This window comes from Oncorhynchus clarkii, chromosome 6 (genome assembly GCF_045791955.1).
Source record: "Oncorhynchus clarkii lewisi isolate Uvic-CL-2024 chromosome 6, UVic_Ocla_1.0, whole genome shotgun sequence".
NCBI classification, from domain to species: domain Eukaryota; kingdom Metazoa; phylum Chordata; class Actinopteri; order Salmoniformes; family Salmonidae; genus Oncorhynchus; species Oncorhynchus clarkii.
In genome coordinates, this window is record NC_092152.1 from 41,501,500 (window position 1) to 41,525,019 (window position 23,520).

At 41.9% G+C, this 23,520-nt stretch overlaps 2 protein-coding genes across 2 annotated transcripts in view; both read right to left on the reverse strand.

The window, feature by feature from the left end:
- The window catches only part of LOC139411161 (cAMP responsive element binding protein 3-like 3 like), an 80,912-nt gene extending 75,563 nt beyond the window's left edge, over positions 1 to 5,349 (reverse strand). Inside the window, exon 1 of the mRNA XM_071157066.1 lies at positions 5,337 to 5,349. The gene's annotated coding sequence lies outside the window, so the exon portion shown is untranslated. The remainder of the gene's footprint in view (positions 1 to 5,336) is intronic.
- Positions 5,337 to 23,520, reverse strand: part of LOC139411160 (growth hormone receptor a) — a 71,717-nt gene continuing 53,533 nt past the window's right edge. The window contains exons 5-10 of the mRNA XM_071157065.1: positions 17,398 to 17,576; positions 16,926 to 17,079; positions 16,645 to 16,735; positions 16,500 to 16,569; positions 14,650 to 14,882; positions 5,337 to 10,146 (exon numbers count right to left, since the gene is read on the reverse strand). Of these exons, the coding sequence (XP_071013166.1) occupies positions 9,330 to 10,146; positions 14,650 to 14,882; positions 16,500 to 16,569; positions 16,645 to 16,735; positions 16,926 to 17,079; positions 17,398 to 17,576 (1,544 nt within the window). The 3' untranslated portion in view covers positions 5,337 to 9,329. The remainder of the gene's footprint in view (positions 10,147 to 14,649; positions 14,883 to 16,499; positions 16,570 to 16,644; positions 16,736 to 16,925; positions 17,080 to 17,397; positions 17,577 to 23,520) is intronic.

The following is a 23,520-nucleotide window of genomic DNA, read 5'->3' on the forward strand; positions in this document are numbered from 1 at the left end:
GAGGAGATGGAGATGACTGAAACTAAACATATGCTTAAAGTACTTTGCTTCCCCTTTCAAAATATAATTTGGTGAATCATGGGTGACTCATTTGCAACAAGTTTTCAGAAACAAACAGCAAAATTACATTTTTTTACAAAACAACATGGCACAAGAGACTGTGAAATAACACACACACACAAACAAACACAGTATTCGGCCCCCTTGAACTTTGCGACCTTTTGCCACATTTCAGGCTTCAAACATAAAGATATAAAACTGTATTTTTTTGTGAAGAATCAACCAGAAGTGGGACACAATCATGAAGTGGAACGACATTTATTGGATATTTCAAACTTTTTTAACAAATCAAAAACTGAAAAATTGGGCGTGCAAAATTATTCAGCCCCCTTAAGTTAATACTTTGTAGCGCCACCTTTTGCTGCGATTACAGCTGTAAGTCGCTTGGGGTATGTCTCTATCAGTTTTGCACATCGAGAGACTGAATTTTTTCCCCATTCCTCCTTGCAAAACAGCTCGAGCTCAGTGAGGTTGGATGGAGAGCATTTGTGAACAGCAGTTTTCAGTTCTTTCCACAGATTCTCGATTGGATTCAGGTCTGGACTTTGACTTGGCCATTCTAACACCTGGATATGTTTATTTTTGAACCATTCCATTGTAGATTTTGCTTTATGTTTTGGATCATTGTCTTGTTGGAAGACAAATCTCCGTCCCAGTCTCAGGTCTTTTGCAGACTCCATCAGGTTTTCTTCCAGAATGGTCCTGTATTTGGCTCCATCCATCTTCCCATCAATTTTAACCATCTTCCCTGTCCCTGCTGAAGAAAAGCAGGCCCAAACCATGATGCTGCCACCACCATGTTTGACAGTGGGGATGGTGTGTTCAGCTGTGTTGCTTTTATGCCAAACATAACGTTTTGCATTGTTGCCAAAAAGTTCAATTTTGGTTTCATCTGATCAGAGCACCTTCTTCCACATGTTTGGTGTGTCTCCCAGGTGGCTTGTGGCAAACTTTAAACAACACTTTTTATGGATATCTTTAAAAAATGGCTTTCTTCTTGCCACTCTTCCATAAAGGCCAGATTTGTGCAATATACGACTGATTGTTGTCCTATGGACAGAGTCTCCCACCTCAGCTGTAGATCTCTGCAGTTCATCCAGAGTGATCATGGGCCTCTTGGCTGCATCTCTGATCAGTCTTATCCTTGTATGAGCTGAAAGTTTAGAGGGACGGCCAGGTCTTGGTAGATTTGCAGTGGTCTGATACTCCTTCCATTTCAATATTATCGCTTGCACAGTGCTCCTTGGGATGTTTAAAGCTTGGGAAATCTTTTTGTATCCAAATCCGGCTTTAAACTTCTTCACAACAGTATCTCGGACCTGCCTGGTGTGTTCCTTGTTCTTCATGATGCTCTCTGCGCTTTTAACGGACCTCTGAGACTATCACAGTGCAGGTGCATTTATACGGAGACTTGGTTACACACAGGTGGATTGTATTTATCATCATTAGTCATTTAGGTCAACATTGGATCATTCAGAGATCCTCACATCCTCGCCCAATTTTTCAGTTTTTGATTTGTTAAAAAAGTTTGAAATATCCAATAAATGTCATTCCACTTCATGATTGTGTCCCACTTGTTGTTGATTCTTCACAAAAAAATACAGTTGTATATCTTTATGTTTGAATCCTGAAATGTGGCAAAAGGTCGCAAAGTTCAAGGGGGCCGAATACTTTCGCAAGGCACTGTATATCGTATTTAAAATGTGGGTGACTGTACTTGTCTATCAGTGTATCAGTGTTTTGTTACTTATAGTGTTTTGTGTTTTTGTGTGGACCCCAGAAAGAATAGTTTGGAAAAAGCTCATGGGGAACGAATAAACCAATAAATGTGACCAGTGTTTCTTCTCTTTCTTTCCTCATGTTAACACTGTAGCATGTATCACAAACGACCAGTGCCTTACCTCTGAGGCCTAAGTTTGGCCTGTTCACAGCACATAAACTTAATGAGTTACGTAATGGGGTCAAGGCATCCTCTTCCATCTATAAAAAGCATCTTCCATCTTCCAGCCTCCAGAACCATCGCTACAGCAACTCATCCCTGTAATGGAGCTGAATGACCATTGAGAATGCTCCTCTGAAAAAGTGGAACAATCAGCAAGCAGAAGCAATAAACGAGGGCAGGGTGGGCAGCTAGCGTGGGCGTAATTGGCCTGAAGATCCAATACAGGGGGGAGTAGTGACTTATGGGTAATTACCTGCAATGTCCAAAGACGCAGAGCTGTGAGAGGCTGGCTCTCTGATCGAATCAGCCCCACACTGTGCATCAGAGTACACAGGCTTTGTCTAATTGGCCGATCTGCTTTCCCCACGACACAGGGCTGCTTCCAGGACGCTTCCTGGTCCACTTAGTCACGGAGAGAGACACACACAGATGCATGGACAAATGCACACACTCTCATAAATACACACACACACACACTCTCTCTCTCTCTTTCTTTACTCCTTGCACCGTCACAGTACATTGAGAACTCAACCTAAAGTGTGAAATATATTATTTCATTCTGCATCAGAAGGTTTATTAGTCAATACATTCAGGCCTTAGCTAAGTTAAATTATGCTCCTACTTCATTCTGCATCAGAAGGTTTATTGGTCCATACATTCAGGCCATACATCTTTGTATCTAAACAGGCACTTGTCCATGTTGTTCACATATTGTAGGTATTGTGAGAAATGACAATGTACAAATACGTAACTGACAAAGATAATATATATTTATTGTGTACCTTTTTGAAAGATATTGAACATTAAACAAAAGAGGAAAACAATTCAGAACACGCCAACTTAAGCATGAGAAACCCGTCAAACATCAAGCCCCTTGAACCAGATCCTGTCAAATGATGTCAAGCATGCTGTATAGCCAATATCATCACTAGCCAATCAACGTCAAGCAAACAAACAAAACCTGAGCCAGTGGAACGTTTTGCAACTAAAACTAGAGTTTATAATGGACAAACTGAGGTAAATCCCTCCCAGTTTGCTACCATTTTAAGAAACCATTTAAGAAACTTTTCGCAACAGAATCAGCGTAATGATTTAAAAGTCACTATAGCCCCCTTCCTCGTCTCTCTTTTAATGTCAACATATGAAAATGTTAAGATGTCTTTGACACAAATGACATGGGATTGTAGAAAAGCAAAAGACAATATAGGGTTTAGTTACAGCAAGATATTGGCTTATGTCTTGAAATAATACTTGTACTACTGTATCTATACTGTATGACCATATACAAAATACTCTGTAGGAATGTTTCTTATAGGCTGATCAACACACACACATTATCTTATCTTTCTGGTGAATATCAAGGCAATATTGTAAAGAATGTCATTGAAGCTTATTGATAGGTTTCTCCCTGTCCAATTCTTATAAACTCAGCAAAAAAAGAAACATCCCTTTTTCAGGATCCTGTCTTTTAAAGATAATTCGTAAAAATACAAATAACTTCACAGATCTTCATTGTAAAGGGTTTAAACACTGTTTCCCATGCTTGTTCAATGAACCATAAACAATTAATGAACATGAACCTGTGGAACGGTCGTTAAGACACTAACACTTGGACGGTAGGCAATTAAAGTCCCAGTTATGAAAATCTTAGGACACTAAAGAGGCCTTTCTACTGACTCTGAAAAACACCAAAAGAAATATGCCCAGGGTCCCTGCTCATCTGTGTGAACGTGCCTTGCTGCAAGGAGGCATGAAGACTGCAGATGTGGCCAGGACAATAAATTGCAATGTTCGTACTGTGAGAAGACAGCGCTACAGGGAGACAGGACAGACAGCTGATCGTTCTCGCAGTGGCAGACCACGTGTAACAACACCTGCACAGGATCGGTACATCCAAACATCACACCTGCGGGACAGGTACAGGATGGCAACAACAACTGCCCGAGTTACACCAGAAATGCACAATCCCTCCATCAGTGCTTAGATTGTCTACAATATGCTGAGAGAGGCTGGACTGAGGGCTTGTAGGTCTGTTGTAAGGCAGGTCCTCACCAGACATCACCGGCAACAACGTCACCTATGGGCACAAACCCACCGTCGCTGGACCAGACAGGACTGGCAAAAAGTGCTCTTCACTGACGAGTCGTGGTTTTGTCTCACCAGAGGTGATGGTCGGATTCGCATTTATCGTCCAAGGAATGAGCGTTACACCGAGGCCTGTACTCTGGAGCGGGATCGATTTGGAGGTGGAGGGTGTGTCATGGTCTGGGGCGGTGTGTCACAGCATCATCGGACTAAGCTTGTTGTCATTGCAGGCAATCTCAATGCTGTACATTACAGGGAAGACATCCTCCTCCCTCATGTGGTAGCCTTCCTGACATGACCCTCCAGCATGACAATGCCACCAGCCATACTGCTCGTCCTGTGTGTGATTTCCTGCAAGACAGGAATGTCAGTGTTCTGCCATGGCCAGCGAAGAGCCTGGTTCTCAATCCCATTGCGCACGTCTGGGACCTGTTGGATCGGAGGGTGAAGGATAGGGCCATTCCCCCCAGAAATGTCTGGGAACTTGCAGGTTCCTTGGTGGAAGAGTGGGGTAATATCTCACAGTAAGAACTGCCACATATGGTGCAGTCAAAGAGAAGGAGATGCATTGCAGTACTTAACGCAGCTGGTGGCCACACCAGATACAGACTGTTACTTTTGATTTTGACCCCCCCCTCTCCCCCTGTTCAGGGACACATTATTCCAAATCTGTTAGTCACATGTCTGTGGAACTTGTTCAGTTTATGTCTCAGTTGTTGAATCTTGTTATGTTCATACAAATATTACACATGTTAAAGTTTGCTGAAAATAAACGCAGTTGACAGTGAGAAGGCGTTTCTTTTACAATGTAAAAACAGATTCTGCTATGCATTCATGATAGATAATTCACAGATACTTGATTTAGTCTGAAATTCAAAATATGGACAGGGAAAAACTAAATATGGATATATATAACAGGTGTCCACCTACCTTTGGTCATATAGTGTATTTACTTTTTACTCCCACACATTTTCCCTGATATGCAAAAGTACTCGTTTCATGTCAAATGCTTAGCAGGAGAGCAATATGGTCCAATTTACGCACCTATCAATATAACACGTTGTCATCCCTACTGCCTCTGATCTGGTAGAATAATTAGACACCAATACTGCATTTGTAAATTACGTGAGTGTTGGAGTGTGCCCCTGGCTGTCCATAAATACATTTTAAAAATAAGAAAATTGTGCCATCTGGTTTGATTAATATAAGGAATTTCATGTATAGCATTTACTTTTACTTTGTACTTTTACTCAAGTATGACAATTGAGAACTTTTTCCACCACTGTACATAAGTACATTTAAACTAGATACCTTTAGACTTAAGTAATATTTTAGTGGGTGACTTTCACTTGAGTCATTTTCTTTTAAGGTATCTTTACTTTTACTCAAGTATGATCATGTACTTTTTCCACCACTGCACAAATGGTAAACAGATGTCTCGTAAGCTTGAATAGAGTTGTTCTCCGTTCTCTCTTCCTATATCTGTAACTTTTCAAACATCCATAAATGTGACTCGTTTCAGGAAACTAGGCGTATGTCACAGGTCACTACTTCATAGGAGAGCCGTTTTTTGAATCAAAAAATATTTTTTTCTCGAACATACAGTATGAACTTTCATATGCCTTAATAACAAACTTGTATGCCATCTGTAAATACAAATAAATTGTTAAATTACGAGCCTAGTTGGTTTAGCCACAGAAAACGTGAGCAACCTTCTCGCTAGCCATGATTGGCTGAGATAATGAGTGGACATGACGAGAGATGAGTTTGGATTGGTCTGCCATATAGCACGCTTCTGTCTATTTGAGCTGGTCAGTATGTCTAGGTAATCCTGTCTAACACGGCTTTTGTTTTAATGTATCGAGTAGTAAAACTGCATAACTGTTGCGCTCCACTTTCTGGAGGACCGAGTTTTGAAATTAGTGGAATTCGAGTATGATAGCTAAGGAGCTGGAGAAACCACCTGTCTCCGGATTACATCTTCAAACTAAGGGCAACCGTGGCATCCGACAGGAGATGGGTCCATCCATGAATCATGATGTATACGGTCTAGCTAGCTACATTATAAGATAGTCTAGCTAGCTTCCTTTATCAGATATTACACGTTTCTATTTTGACAGAAAGTGGTTTTATTTCAAGTTAAAGTGTGCTGTTATCTAGCTAACGTTAGCTGGCTGGCTCGCTAGCTCACGTTATGTGGATGATCTTAATATTTCGTATCTCAGAGCCATTTTCTTGGCTAGTTATCTAAGACAATTTCAAATTTTGCTAAATAAGACTGGTTTGAGCCGGCCTGTCACAAATGTTATACGAGTACTTAAATATTTTAATAATCTGATATCTCTTTCCTTATACTGTGTATACACAAAGGCACCTCTGGCTTATTCAGTTTTGTTGCAAAGTTTTAGAATGCTGCAGATAGAAATGCAATGTATAGAGCTGACACTTTTTCATATTCTACTACACAACATAGAATGATGTCTGTTGAAGACAACGCATTTCGATCTCAACCTTTTGTGAAGTTGCACCCTAATGTATAAGCCCGCGGTAAGGCTGCATGCAGGCGGGGAAATGTACCTAACAGCAACATTTCTGATTAGTAACAAAACAAAATACAACACACATAGTTGTTACGGCACTTGTAGATTTCTGTTTCAATGTTTGCATGCTGGTCTCATCAGCAATGGCGGCAGCAGCAGTTCACTTAATCATTTCTCAACGAAGCAGAGAGAGCGAGAGAGAATAGCCTTGCCAGAGAATGGCACACTTGAACAGGTTGTGTTGTGATATTATCTGTTTAAAAACACTTATCATCATTCATGAATTGTTGAATAGACAACTGAAGTGATATTGTCCACGTTGAACTCTGAACTGAACATTCTTAACGTGCCGGCATAATATATGTTTCATATTTACGAATCGTAACGGTCAAGAGCTCCTGTAGGGAACACCACAAAATAGTCACAGATATTCTGCACTTACAGATAGGCTTTCAGTCCTTGTGATGCAGTTTGTACAGTCTTAGAAAAAAAGGTGTTATCTAGAACCTACAAGGGTTCTTCTGCTGTCCCCATAGAAGAACCCTTTGAAGAACCATTTTTGGTTCTAGGTAGAAACCTTTCGGTTCCAAGGTGGCGCAGCGGCTCCCGGGTGGCGCAGCGGTCTAAGGCATTGCATCTCAGTGCAAGAGGCGTCACTGCAGTCCCTGGTTTGAATCCGGCCGAGATTGGGAGTCCCGTAGGGCGGCGCACAATTGGCCCAGCGTAGTCCAGCTTTAGCTGGAGTAGGCCGTCATTGTAAAAAATAAATTTGTTCTTAACTGACTTGCCTAGTTAAATAAAAGTTTTTAAAAAAACAAGTAGAACCCTTTCCACAGAGGGTTCTACATTGAACCCAAAAGGGTTCTACCTGGAACCAAAGGGTTATCCTATGGGGACAGCCGAAGAACCCTTTTTTTCCCCCCTAAGAGTGTATACGCTGAATGGATCTGACAGAATGTCACAGTCATACACAGAGACAAGACTTTCCAATAATGATGGCCGTGAAAGGTTCACATTCACCTTTAAAGCGCTCCATTGCCTATGAACAAGTATGACTACACTGTACAATGTCCAACACCAAACACATACTCCAGCTGCTCACCCAACCACTGGATTTGATGGTTTCTCTTCGGGATGAAGATGATCTTTCTTCTGATGATACATGTATAATCTGCTGTGTCTACGGAGTGTCTTGTCAATTACTAATGCAGATCAGATACACAAACTAGTACATTTCCAATTCACCACCAGTTATTTTTTTTTACAACAATGTGTGTGCGTGTGTATATGTCAGCTCAAAAGAAAAGTGGATACGGTCTTTTCCACGTTTTTAAATGGTGTGTATGTATGTGCTTGCGTGTGTGTGTGTGTGTGCTTGCTTGCTTGGGCATGTTTGCAAAGTTGGGTGCATATAGAAAACCCTGAGTGTCTAAGTACGTTTCACTACATCAAAAGAGGCTCATTCCACTATCATAAAGCTCAAGCGACAGCACATGAACATTGGCATTGCAACTGCATTGAGAACAGTAGAAACACAGAAAGACATTTCCTAAGTACCCCTTTACACATTTTCAGTTATTGTCCCTGCAATTAAAATGAAGGCAAAGTAAGTAGAACATACAAAAGCAGTCTTTCCTGTATTGTGAGACTCCAGTCTGTGCTTGTTAATGTCTCATTACACAAGTGAAACATGTTCGCTGTTATGAGCTGCCTTGTTCTCTATTTATTATGGTAATCAGAGTGAGTTTTCACAGTGAGTACAGACAGGTTGTCTAATGGCTGTGTTCAATACTGTGACGTCAGTCTGGTAACGATTCGATGATTCTGCTGCAAGAATTCAAAGCTAAATATAAGCATGAGAATGTGCTACTAAGCAAAATAACGAGGGCTAAATGAACGACAATAGTCACCAATAGTCACTTTGCGCTCATTGTAGCGGTAAGTTTGACAAAACAGCACACTTAAGTGTTCTGTCAATTAATGAGGCGATAACGATGATGTAAATGTGTGCGCGTGTGTGTGATTGTATAAATGTGCTTGTTATTCTCCATTACATTCTGTTACTTGATCCATCTACAGTATAGTTAAGACTTAAGCCAATATGCTACAGTATTAAATATCTATATGTTATATGACATATGTGAGCTTGTTTCTTTACTCACTTCTCTCTGACATTTCTATAATAGATCATAGTAGGAAACATTAAGGTGGGACTGGGTGTGTCTGCAAGGAACATGTTTACATAGCACTTAATCAGTCAAATGATAGATACCTTTAAGTATCAAATAACATACAACTAGAATCATGTCTGAGCTTGTCTGTCTATGTATTTGTGGTGCATAAGTGTATCTGTGTGTAACCTTATATTAGAAATCTGTGCATTTAAAGGTTTCAGACTGTGGGTTTTTGGGTGTCTCGGTCTTAGTCAGACAGAGCACTGTAAGATTTGTTCAACACAAGTCTTCCTTTAAGCTTTCCTCAAGTTCCAGTATCACTTATATAAAACCCAAACACAACATCTAAACGTTTCTCTTTCCCAGCTTCCCTTCCATCACCCTCTCAAACAAACACCGTGCCTGTCTGTCCCGTAACATATTTGGTTTCAGGTAGAACAAGACTGTTTTTCTGGGATGATTACTGACTTCCTGGCCTGTGAACTCTGACCTCTATGCCCCAAGGCCTCCTGGGATGTGTTTTTTTCTTTAAGGCAAGAGGTTGCCTAACAGGTCCGGGGTGAGGTACCCTATGGGCATTGTGGGCAGGGGCTTGGAGGGAGGTTGTGGGGGGCAGGAGGGGGACCCTTGGGGGGAAGGAGGGTTGAGGAGAAGGCTATGCTGGGAGTCAACATCTTGAACCACAGTGTAGTCCAAAACAGGGGGCAGGAACTGAGCAGGGGAATTGGGAAGGATGTACAGGGACTGGTAGTCCCCTAGGGGGGTGGTATGCAGGAGATAGGGGGGAGGTGGGGGGAAGGCGTGGTAAACCTCCCCAGGTGAGGAGGGGTCAGGGGTACTGATTTGCCGGCCACTACTCTCTGTCGTGTAGCCCCCAGCCTCAGGATCCACCACCAGCAGCTGAGACGGTAATTTCTTATTTATTCTCTCCTCCTCCTCCTCCTCCTCCTCCCCTTCACTCTCCTCCTCTCCTCCCTCCATCTTCCCAATCTTCTTCTTATCCTCCTCTGTTGTTATAGCATTCTCCGGGGCTCTGACCTGCTGGCCTGGTGAGAGCACCACCCCTCCAGCGGGCATTACATCGCTGACCTGGGCATAGAAGTTTATGTTGACCCAGCTATAAGGGCCTCCCAGCTGGGTCTGGACCAGGGGCCTCTCCCCTCCCTCTGGAGCTTGGAGCCCTGGGCATGGGACATCCAGCACCTCTAGAGCCGGGGGGTTGGAGTGGCTTCGCCGGTTCCCAAGGCAGGGTTCAACTTTTTCAGGTTGGCTGGACAGGAGGGCAGTCATCAACATTAGGGTCTCCTGGTCAGGCAGCTCTGGATCATAGTCATTATCAGGGATGCTGAGAGAGAGATAGAGCGAGAGAGAGAGAGAGAGAGAGAGAGAGAAAGGAGAAAAGAGAGTTACCATTCCAGTTGTCATCGCTACTGTAAGAGCTGCTTCATGCCTCCATAAGAGGCTCCAGTCTACACTTTCCTAATGTACAGCAGCCTACAGCTAGACACGAATGAGCATCCAATCCATCCAACAAGTATACGTTAATGACAGTAGGCCTACAGTTGACTCTTTCGGTTAGAAGCATACATTATTTTGGATTTGTGTGCACATGTTTTAACGGCAAAACATAATTCAATGTTACGTAGGCATAGTTACACTTAGTGCATTTTCCGAGATCTCCAAGATCCAGGATTCGTACAGGGTTTAATGTTCAATGTTCGAAGTCAATTGTTAAATGCTTAATAATGACAAATAACACCAATAAATGTCATTCATGTCAGGAAAGAAAGACGTGTTTTGTGTCACACGATCGGTGAAGACCCCAGCAATCAACTCATGAATTATGATTACCCACCAATGTATTTTTGCCACTACATCACTGGCTGCCGGTAGGCCTGTTTGAAATTCATGGTAATACACATTGAAGCCTAGTCATGTAAATTGACCATCCAGTTTTTCCTCGTACAGTTTCAGCCACATTTCAGCTGTCCCGGCTTTTCAGGCTACAAAATAGGTCAATTTGTAAGCAAGATGCATCAATTAAAGATGCACTATGCAGAACTTTCCTGGTTGCAAAAATTCTAATAGTTCGCCTAAATTTCAGTTTTTCTGACAAAACAAGCAAGAATAGTGTAAAGAAACATTGCACCATGTAAACCGCTGTGAAATATATTTTCCATAACCAACAATATTACATTTTCAGATGTTTGAAGCTGATGTACAAAACTGAAAGTAAAAAATGCAAAAATGAAACTTAAGAATGGGAAGCATAGAATAGCGCACATTGAATACCATCTACAGCAGGGGTGTCAAAGTCAAATGGACGGAGGGCCAAATAAAAAAATCAGCTACAAGACGAGGGCCGGACTGTTCGAATGTTCATTGAAAAATTTTTAAATGACGCATATAGTCTAGTGAACCTAATTGAACCTACTGAAAACCTAACAAATATATTACAATATGATCAGATAAATAAAGCAATATTTTCTTATGGCTCTGTCAGTAATCTTTAATTTTCAACAGACACAAAAGACAAATTTCCTTTATATAAATATCCCCATAACATGAACATTAAATGAAAGAAACCGGTATTCAAGGCACCATCAGTAGACTATATTTTCTATTTTAGCAAAAGTGGGCTAAATTTACTTCAAAGAAAAAACAATAATAGCAATTTTCTATCATCCACTCAACTGAAATATTTTTAAAATATAATTGGATTGAAATACAAAAAAATAAAGTGCAAAAATCTATTAATCAAAAACAACACTTTGTTTAAGGAGAAGTAACATGCAGTGAAAACAAATATTAAATTTTAACTTTTAAACTTGAACTGAGTAAAAACTCTAAATATGTGATTGCACAGTAATGTTCACTTGTTTGAGGTTGAGGGTGATACTTGGTGGTGTCCCATCTTTTCCACAAGTTCATCAATGTTCGGGGTAAGGCTCTGAGCTGAAGAAATCCTCAGAATTGAGTGGAGGTGTTCAGCAGTAAGTCGACTTCTGTGTGATGTTTTGTTCAGGTTCATCAAAGAAAACAGTTGTTCACACAGGTATGTGCTGCCAAACATAGACAACGTTTGAGCAGCCTGGATGCGCAGCTGGGGCATTGTGCCGGGGAGGAAACGGGCGAACTCCGCAGCACCCACTGCCGCATATTTTGCCCTCAGTGCATCATTGCATTGGAGGTCAATCAACTCCATTTGGAGGTTTGGTGGTGAGCTTTCCACGTCAACAGCAAATGGGTTACCGAGCAGTTCCAACCTGCTTTTTTGTGCTTCAAAGTCAGCAAATCGGCGTCGAAAGTCAGCGGCAAGCATACCTATTTTATCAGCCAACTGTGTGCTCGGGAACGCACTGGTAGAGAGCTTCTCTTTCATGGTCTGGCAGCTGGGAAAGTGGCTCAAATTTTCTTTCCGCATCTGCGTCTCCCACAGAGTCAGTTTGGTTTTAAATGCCTTCACTGTACTGTACATATCAGAGATGACACGATCCCGACCCTGCAGCTGCAAGTTTATTGCATTCAGATGACTCGTAATGTCACACAGAAAAGCCATTTCACACAGAAACATTTCGTCTCGGAGTTGTGTTGTGTCTTTCCCTTTGCTGTCCAAGAACAGACAAATCTCCTCACGAAGCTCGAAACATCTTTGAAGCACCTTTCCCTGGCTTAGCCATCGCACCTCTGTGTGATAAGGCAAATCACCATGCTCCGTTTCTAACTCCGTCAGAAATGCCTTGAACTGGCGGTGATTCAAACCTTTGGCTCTGATAAAGTTAACTGTGCGCGTGATGATGCTCATTACATGCTCCATTTTCAAGGCTTTACCGCACAACGCTTCCTGGTGTATGATACAATGATAAGCTGTCAGCTCACCTGTCGCGTTTTCCTCTTGCATCTTTTCCCGTATCTTCGCCACCAGTCCGCTCCTGTGTCCACACATCGCAGGTGCTCCGTCGGTTGTCAAACCCACGAGTTTTTCCCAAGGCAGCTCCATCTCATTTACACATCTTGACACCTCTTCATACAAATCATGCCCCGTAGTTGTGCCATGCATAGGACGTAAAGCCAAAAACTCCTCTGTCACGCTTAGGTTGGAGTCCACTCCGCGGATGAAAATTGACAACTGGGCAATGTCAGAAATGTCGGTGCTCTCATCCACAGCCAAGGAATATGCAATAAAATCTTTTCCCTTTTTCACAAGCTGCTCTTTTAGATTGATGGACAACTGGTCTACTCTCTCGGCAATGGTGTTTCTGCTCAGACTCACATTTAAAAAGAGTTGCCTTTTTTCTGGGCAAACTTCGTCACAAACTTTAATCATGCAGTTTTTGATGAAATCCCCCTCCGTAAATGGCCGGGCTGATTTAGCGATCTCTTCTGCCAAAATAAAACTGGCCTTGACAGTTGCGTCCGCGTGTGTGTCCGCGTGTTTCGTTTCATAATGTCGTCTCAGATTATACTCTTTCAGTACCGCCACACTTTCTCCACACAGAAGACACACAGGTTTTCCAGCTACCTTCGTGAACATATACTCCGACTCCCACCTTGTTTGAAACCCCCGGTTCTCAGTATCCACCTTCCGTTTTGCCATTTTTGATGGGTATCTGAAAGTTAATTTTACTGTGATGCTGACGACTGCTGTGCCAATAAATATTGAAATGAAGCAGCCTACTGCTCGGTGCGTCACCTTTGCATTGTGGGAAATGTAGTATTGGTGCGTGTAAAAGATCTGCGGGCTGCCGGCTTGCTGCGGGCCGGTTCTAATAATAAATCAAGATCATCCCAGGGGCCGTAAAAAACCTTCTTGCGGGCCGGATGTGGCCCGCGGGCCTTGACTCTGACATATGTGATCTACAGCTTCTTAGACTGGCTTTCAATGAGAACGACAGACCTATAACACACATTTCTATGTGAATTCGGAGGGTCATCCCCAAAAGTTACATATTGCAGCTTTAATGTAAGCCTAAAAATGAATGACCTTTTAATGTGGAATGAACACAACCAGTCATGATGTTGTCATCTGATTGTCTACCAAATCACTACAGAAAATAGACTACCTGTGCATGTTTGTCCAGTCCAAAATAATTCCAGCATCCAAACTGTATGTACACTCGCCCCATTTGATGATCAAAAATACCAAAAAGTGTACCTAATGACATTCTGCAATTGTCATTAATTATGAACTGATGAATTATGGACAACTCATGAATCGGGTCTAAACTTATGTAGGCCTATTATATGCATTGTATGGATACGGTAATTATTTTGGAATGGACAAACATGCACAGATAGCCTACTTTTTGAAGTGATTTGTTTGACAATCAGATGAAAACATTTTGACTGGTTTATGCCACATTAAAAGGTAATACATTTTTACCTTTAAAATACGTCTTTAGTATTAGGTCCCCCAAAAATAAATCTATGCAAGCGCACCCAAAAGAGACCCCCCCCCCCCCCCCCCCCTCGCAATCTGGTTTCAGCATTAAGTATACGTTTTTATTTTGACACACTTTCATTTATTTTACTATGTCAATGTCATATTTTTTGAAAATGTTTTGGCGCCAGACTGTTGGCAGTTGTCAAAAGAGTTAATAGTTGATAGAGTTGCAGAGTTAATTGAAAATAATGCCATTGTTGATTAGATCATTAATTAGGCTATTTTCTCTTGATCCATATGGTCTATCTACTGGAAACTCATGAACAATATGACACAGACATACAAAATGAATACTACTGTATATACTGTATGAATACCAAAAAAAAGTATAAAATTACCAAAATTACCATTGATTATTCCGGTAACTTTGGTAAATGACCAGTAGCTTTGCAAACCTATCCATACCTGAGGGTGTGAGAGCAGCCATGGTTTGTGCAGTGGTTGTTGTGACCCAGGCTCAGCAGTCTCTGTGTGTCCGAGCTCTGGTTGTCCTCCTTCTCCCCAGGCTCAGGCTCGTCTGCGTCCAGCTCGGTGAACTCCATCCAGGGCTCGTCCTGGTACAGGTCAGGGGGGTAGGGGTGGAGACCCCCCATGCCACCAACACTCAGGAGGAAGTTCAGCTCATTCAGCTTTCGCTTCTGGATATGGCGTGGATGAGACAGAGGGAGAGATAGAGGCAGAGAGTGTTTGTGAGGAGGGTATGGGTTTGAGACAGAGGTACTTACATGTCTAAGCTCTGAATTCAAGTACTGCAAGCGCTTCAATCATCTTGTACCACATTTCACTGCCAAGCCCAACTTTTTTTTGTTCAAACAAAGCCTATTGTATCAGTATAGCTTGCCCATAGAAATAGAATCTAGATTCTATTTCTTTGAGCGTGCCCTGATCATGTCAATTCCCAGCATATTACAATGTGTTATCTACTGTTCATAGGGACACTTAGACAAGAGCCTAAGATTTAAATTAATAATCATCTGTATTGCGCTCTGTCTGAGCCATAACAAACTTGTTTTCACATACTAAATACAATTCATGACCAAAAGTGTGTGGACATCTGCTTGTCGAACACCTCATTCCAAAATCATGGGCATTAATATGGAGTTGGTCTCCACCTTTGATGCTATAACAGCCTCCACTCTTCTGGGAAGACTTTCCACTAGATGTTGGAACTTGCTTCCATTCAGCATCAAGAGCATTAGTGAGGTCGGGCACTGATGTTGGGTGATTAGGCCTGGCTTGCAGTCGGCGTTCCAATTCATCCTAAAGGTATTTGATGGGGTTGAGGTCAGGGTTCTATGCAGGCCAATCAAGTTCTTCCACACCAATCGACAAACCATTTCAGTATGGACCTGGCTTTGTTCCCGGGGGCATTGTCATGCTGAAACAGGAAAGGGCCTTCCCAAACTGTTGCCACAAAGTTGAAAACACAGAATCGTCTACAATGTCATTGTATGCTGTAGCGTTAAGATTTCCTTTAACTGGAACTAAGGGGCGTAGCCCGGACCATGAAAAACAGCCCCAGACCATTATTCCTCCTCCACCAAACTTTACAGTTGGCACTGTGCATTGGGGCAGGTAGCGTTCTCCTGGCATCGGCCAAACCCAGATTCGTCCGTCGGATTCATCACTCCAGAGAATGCGTTTCCACTGCTCCAGAGTCCAATGGTGGCGAGCTTTACACCAGTCCAGTCGACGCTTGGCATTGCGCATGGTGATCTTAGGCTTGTGTGTGTGTGCGGCTGCATGAAGCTCCCGACAAACAGTTCTTGTGCTGACATTGCTTCCTGAGGCAGTTTGGAACTCGGTAGTGAGTGTTGCAACTGAGGACAGGCGATTTTTACTCGCTATGCGCTTCAGCCCTCGGCGGTCCCATTCGGTGAGCTTGTGTGGCCTACCACTTCGCGGCTGAGCCGTTGTTGCTCCTGCTCCACTTTACAATAACAGCACATACACTTGACCGTGGCAACTCTAGCAGGGCAGAAATTTGACAAACTGACCTATGACGGTGCCACGTTGAAAGTCACTGAGCTCTTCAGTAAGGCCATTCTACTGTCAATGTTTGTCTATGGAGATTGCATGGCAGTGTGCTCAATTTTATACAGCTGTCAGCAACAGGTGTGGCTGAAATAGCTGAATCCACTAATTTGAAGGGGTGTCCACATGCTTTGTATATATAGTGTACTTGATCAAACCTACTCACAAGACAAAATGCACGCGCACACACACATGCATTCACACAGTGTTTTTAGTCTTACCTTAAGCAGTTCTGTGTCAATCCCTTTGATTTTGGGTGCAGGAACAGGAGGCAGAAGAATCACCATAAGTCTGAGAAGAAGAGGGAGAGAGGAGATGAAGATGACAGAAGTGTGTGTGCATTTGTGTTTGTTTGTTTGTCCTCACCTCTGCTGCTGAGAGAAGATGATGAGCATGAGGAAAATGGCCACTCCCACAGCCCCGAAGATCAGGACCAGAGTCACAGTGAACGTGGACTCTAGAACAGGATCATCATCATCATCACCAAATCAATAAATAACAATGATTTAACTATTAGCATTATGTGGTAATCCTACCCTATCCCGGATAAGTGTCTTCCTTGCGCAAGATGGCAGCCATATTTGTTCTTTGTGTAAACAACACTGTCCCTCCTCTCTACCCCAACCCGTGCTGCCCTGACCTCTCACCTTTACTGGGAATCTCTGACACATGGACAAAGATGGCATCACTGAACTCCCCAAAGTTATTGAAGGCCCTCATTGAGCAGTGCACGCGCACCTCATACTCCTCTCCTGTACTAAGGCCGTAGATTGACTTCTGAGTGCCAAACTCATGCTCCAACTGAGAGAGAGCGGGAGACAGAGGAAAACACTTTTGTAAGAGAGGAATACGATCGAAAGCTACAAAATGTTAAAATAAAAGGTTTATGTCTCCCTCTTATACATTAAATGACGTTTTATTCCATAAACACTCTTCTATGCCACAAACACAAACTTGGCTCTGTCGTTGATTGAGGCAGTCAACAACAGGATCTCTCTTCTTGTTATGGTGTCGACAGAGTTTCAGTGTGGTCTAGCACTCAAAACTGCAGAGGCCGCTGGGTATTAGCCCGGAAGTGCAGTCAGGGTATGGGTGTGAGTGTGCCTATGTGTGACTCACCACTTTCCAGTGTGAGCTGTTCCTCCTCCTGAACTGGAGTTCGTACACCAGTGTCAACCATCCAACGGATACGTCAGCCGAGGGCGGAGGTTCCCAGCTCGCCATGATGTCATAGTTCAGGCCCGACCGGCTGACGTTCAACAGCGTCCAGTTCAGGGCCACCGGGGGATCAGGGTGCACTGTCAGAGGCCAAAGGTCAGTAAGGGAGTGCTTAAAATGATTAAAACGCAAAAAACTATAGTGATTGTGATGTATTGTCTTTGGGAAATAAAAATAGACATGGTTGTAAAAAAGGTAGCATTAATATTTAATTAAATACAGAAATCTGTAAGCGGCTTAACTTAGCCTGTCCCGCGGCTCAACTAACCCATACTCCAAGCTATGTTTTCAAAACTGTAATGTCGACATGAATTCGGATTATTTCCAGGGATACACAAAATCCTGAAATAAATGTAGATATCTTTGTTAGAAAGAATACTATATTTCCCTAAACAACAAGATGCTGAAGGCAATAAATGTCTTTGTTTACCCTACTCTCCCCTATATGAATGACTAGTTACTAGTGACAGGACTTTGGGTGTATCTTAGTCTAAAATGGCTTCTTTCTCCTCATGCATTATCCACTGACTAGAACGAAGTGGACCAGTGAACCAATATATCAAGGTTTTCACTATAGACCTCAATTAGTTTCATCATGTGTTTTCGAGTTGGGCTGGAGTAAAAGTGTGTACTCCCTGGGACTCCCAAGACCAGAGTTTCAGTCGATAGACTAGAGGTTCCAAACTGCATTCAGCCATTGGTCATTTTTTTTCTTGAGAGGATGGTCAAGATAATAACAAATCATTTTGGCAAGAAGCCCAAACAGATATAGTAGTTCACAAAACATAATCATTTATTACATTGGCATACGATAACATACCGTGCCTTTTGAAGGTATTCACACCCCTTGACCTTTTTGTTGTTGTTGTGTTACAGCCTGAATTTAAAATGGATTCAATTTGGATTTTTTTTGTCACTGCATGGCCTACGCCAGCGCTTAATTTGTGCCGGATCCTGCCGGAACAGGATCCGGCACCTCTCAATATTGGGCTGTTTCATCCCGGGACCCATTTGCTAGGATCCTATACCTCTCATGGCATGAAACATTATTTTCACTGTTTGCAATGTAAAAATTAAAATCAAATCAGAGTTCATTCAAGTTGCCTCCTCTGTATCTTCCTGCCCCGTAAAAAATGTAAAGTGAAAACGTGCCTGATATTGATTGTTGGGCCGGCCCGGGTTTACGGTTTGCACACAATGTTGACTATAGACCAACACATGGCCATTGCTGTGGTGAGAGAGAGAGAAGATCCTGTATCTCTCACAGAACTAGAATGACATTTACTTTCTCCTTCTTTCTGCTCTGATAGACATGAGCCAACTCTCATTTCTCCAGCGTTGCACTTAATTTATTTCCTTATAAAATCACAGCCGCGAGAAGGGTGCTGGAGGTGCCACAGCACCCCTGATAAATGTAAATACATTTGCCAAAGATACAGAACTCCTGTTGTCTGTTCAGAAAGAAAGACCAGGAGTCAGCCTATAATTTAGTTACAGAGGATCAATAGCTTTTTAAAAATATATATAGCCTACAGTAGCTGTGGATTGTGTGTAGCCCAATCACAAGGCATGACTACAGTCTGGAACACGTGTCAAATCTGTCAGTGAACAGCATGTGGCCAAAACAGGCCTTTCGCAAATATTTCAAATACAATTGTGGGAAAACAAATTGTTGGGACGCAAAATAGATTATGCTGAAAAGAGAAGACTAATCTGTCTGTAGACTACCAAATATGTTCTCAACTTCAAAATAGGCCTATTGAGCGAACAGTAAAACGAGAGAGATAGGCTTTTGGCACGAGCGCATCAGCAATCGCTGGTGAGTGAGCTGCACATCATTGGGTGAGAAAGCTTTCTCAGGACTATAATTTCCTCTTCATATTATACGACGTGTGTTTCCACACACCTAAGCATAGGCTATTGATGGATTCAAGACACAGTCGTTTCTATTGATCTCAGATTCTCCGTTTGTCAGTGTTATCATTTCGATCTTTTGTGAGTAATAAAAGAGATTCTTCTAAAGTCTCCATACATCTAAAAAGATGTAGAATTGCATGAAATGCATTTATAAAAATGCAAAAAAAATTGCGGACCCTAGGCTTAAAAAAAACAATCCCCATGTGTGCAAGTGCCTCTGCTCTACCTCTCTATGCCAGCATGCAGAAGCGATGATGATGCCTGCAATGCATTATTAAATATACATTTTTTTAAAGCCCCGAGGTCGCCCCCCTCTCGGCTCACTCTGTGTGCAATAATAGTGTTTAACATGACACAATTATAATTTAAAACATAGATCCAACCACAACAACCAAGGAAGTTTTCCAATGTCTCGCAAAGAAGGTAAATGTGTATAACTTTACAAAAGCAGTCCTTGAATATCCCTTTGAGCATGGTGAAGTTATTAATTTCACTTTGGATGGTGTATCAATGCACCCAGTCACTACAGAGATACAGGCGTCCTTCCTAACTCGGTTGCTGGAGAGGGAGGAAACCACTCAGGGATTTCAACATGAGGCCAATGGTTGTGATAGGAGAAAACTGAGGATGGATCAACAACATTGTAGTTACTCCACAATACTAACCTAATTGATAAGAGTGAAATGATGGAAGCCTGTACAGAACAAAATATTCCAAAACATGCATCCTGTTTGCAACAAGGCACTAAAGTAATACATTCAAATTCATTCTATTTTCCTGAATACAAAGTTTTATGTTTGTTGCAAATCCAATATAACACATTACTGAATACCACTCTTCACATTTTCAAGCATTGTGGTGGCTGCATCATGTTATGGGTATTCTTGTAATCATTAAGGACTGAGGAGGTTTTCAGGATAAAAAAATAAATAGAATGGAGCTAAGCACAGGCAAAATCCTAGAGGAAAACCTGGTTCAGTCTGCTTTCCACCGGACACTGGGAGATTAATTCACCTTTAAGCTGGACAATAACCTAAAACAGGCCAAATCTACACTGGAGTTGCTTAGCAAGAAGATTGAAGTGAATGTTCCTGAGTGGCCGAGTTACCATTTTTACCTAAATCTACTTGAAAATCTATGGCAAGATCTGAAAATGGTTGTCTAGCAATGATCAACAACCAATTTGACAGAGCTTGAAGAATTTTGAAAATAATAATATTAATGTTGCACAATCCAGGTGTGGAAAGCTCTTAGAAACTTACCCAGAAAGACAGCTGTAATCACTGCCAAAGGTGCTTCTACAAAGTATTGACTCAGGGGTGTGTATACTTATGTAAATTAAATATTTCTGTATTTCATTTTCAATAAATTAGCAACATTTTCTAAAAACATGTTTTCACTTTGCCATTATGAGGTAGTGTGTGTAGATGGTGTAGGAAAAACAAAAAGTTAATAAATTTTTAATTCAGGCTGTAATACAACAAAATGTGGAATAAGTCAAGGGGTATGAATACTTTCTGAAGGGACTGTATGTGTCTATATTTATGCATGGGAATACTTGGGAACAGATTTCCCGAATCAATCACTGAGCTGATTTCCTGGTGACGTTACAGTCTTATATCCAACAACGAAACTTCTAAATTCATTCAATTTTTTACTTGGGGGGCCAAATAAAATCACCCGTGGGACGAATTTGGCCCGCAGGCCGACAGTTGGGGAACCCTGCTATAGACCATGTCTATCACACCGTCCACCTTACATCAGAAGAGCATGTCTGAAACTTGTGTCCCTGCCAGTGTACCAGTGTCCACTAGTCACTTGGCGTGAAACCTCCCTTAATAACAACACCTGCTGTGGTCAAACATTTTCATAATTTCTGTTCTGACTGATCATTATCCCCCCTTCTCCTTCTGTCCATCCCTGCTTTTATTCTTCTTGGAACAACTGGTGTCTGGTAAAAATGTCCTACATCCCCCGGCTATTGTCGGTCTCGCATGCTGATAGTCATCTTCTGCCCTTGGAGGGGGAAGGGATGGAGGCAGATGTTGCCGTGCATTTGTAACATTTAATTATTTTTCCTACTGTGTCTCTAATATGGATACATATTCCCATTGTTAGGGATAGCACAGACCCACAGAGGTCCAAATTACAGTGCATTCGGAAAGTATGCCCTTGCCTTTTCCACATGTTGTTAAGTTACAGCCTTGTTCTAAAACTGTTTTTTTTTAAACTAAAATACCTTATTTACAAAAGTATTCAGACCCAAGGGGCTTGAATACTTTTCCAAACTGTGGGACCGTCTAACAGTGTGTTGGTATGGTCTGATATTTACCAACATGTAACAGGACATTGCTGTTCTTCTGCTGTTTCTGGCTGAAAGTGATGATTCCTAGAAACCTGCCCCTTGTCCTGGGAACCCAGTGTGTTTGCAGGTTTTGATTTCAACCAATTAGCGTACTCCCATCATCAGTAATTAACCCCTCGCCCCATGACAAATATTTTAACAGTTTTCACATTTAAATGACATAATTAGCCAAAATCTCCAAAGCTTTTACATAAAATCTAATCTTTTTTGCATGGAGTCAGTTTTCATTGTTTTTAAACAAGTAAGCTACTAAGCCAGCAAACCGCAAGCGAAGTCCTAGCTCTCGAAAACCCTTATTATCCGTAGGGTTTTCAGCGCTGAGCGTCGCCCACGGCTGGCTGCATGTGAACTACAATTCCGACGCTGGGTTTTAACGTTTGGAAACGTCAGTAATCATCGCTTACGAAACAGTTTTCTAAAACATATGCTGATATGCCCCTTACCTTTCATATCAGCGAGAAAGAATCTTTCAAATAAAAAAAAGTCACTTACAGGTAACTGTAACAGTTTTGCACTGTGTGTGCCTCAAGTTGACAAACTACACTTCCACCCCAGTTACACTTACAGGTGTTTCAGAGCACGCATGATAGCTAATTAGCCTATGTCTTCTGTAAACAAGCAGTGTAATATGGAGATAAGGTGTGTAGTAATTTAACCTTTTTAAAAATGATTATTTATCACTGATACGAAAGACACGCACCGCAAGCAATGTATTTTAACATTCCAAACAAGCATCTGGGATATTAAAACTCCCCCGGGCCAGAAGGCACTATCATCAATAGACACTGTTAACTACTATTAATGGGTTAGTAAAGTCCCTCTTTCGAATGCAAACAAGCTGTGCGATGACTCAACAACCACAAATGACAAGAAATTGAGAATGATGAAGGTAGACTCGCCACAAGCATTCAAAGTTCGGAGGATACCATCACTGACAAAAGTGGCTGCTGACATCAGAGAGAAAATTGAGTTTATTCGAGAGGAGCTTAAAAAAACACTTTGAGGATTTGCTTGACCAAGTCACTAACCTAGAAGCGGACTTGAAAAAACAACCCTCTTCCCTCAGTGTTTCTATCAGACTCCGAGGTTAGTGATCTAGGTACCTGACTGAAAGTTCTAGAATGTACTCCCCATGCGTGCGCTGACACATACAAAGAAAACAAAGTCAGCCTGAACACCGAAATGTATTATTAAAACATGAGCCGAAAATGAAGGTCATAATGTGTGTGACTTCAGAAAGAAAACAATCACACAACGACAGACCAGGAGTTATTATTGACAAATTAATCTGTCCTAAACACAAGGAAGCTATTATAAATGTCTTAAAACAAAAATAAGCACAAATAATCTTAATTAGCATAATAAAACAACTCCCATAAAAATCTGTCAGTTTAAGCTAGAGATACAAAAGTATGTGGACACCCCTTCAAATTAGTGGATTCGGGCTATTTCAGCCACACCCATTGGTGACAGGTGTATAAAATCGAGCACACAGCCATGAAATCACCAAAGACAAACATTGGCAGTAGAATGGCCCGTACTGGAAATCTCAGTGACTTTCAACGTAGTACTGTCATAAGATGCCACCTTTCCAACACGCCACTTAGTCAAATTTCTGCCCTGCTAGAGCTGTCCCGGTGAACTGTAAGTGCTGTTATTGTGACGTGGAAACGTCTAGGAGCAAAAACGGCTCAGCTGTGAAGTGGTAGGCCACACAAGCTCACAGAACAGGACGGCCGAGT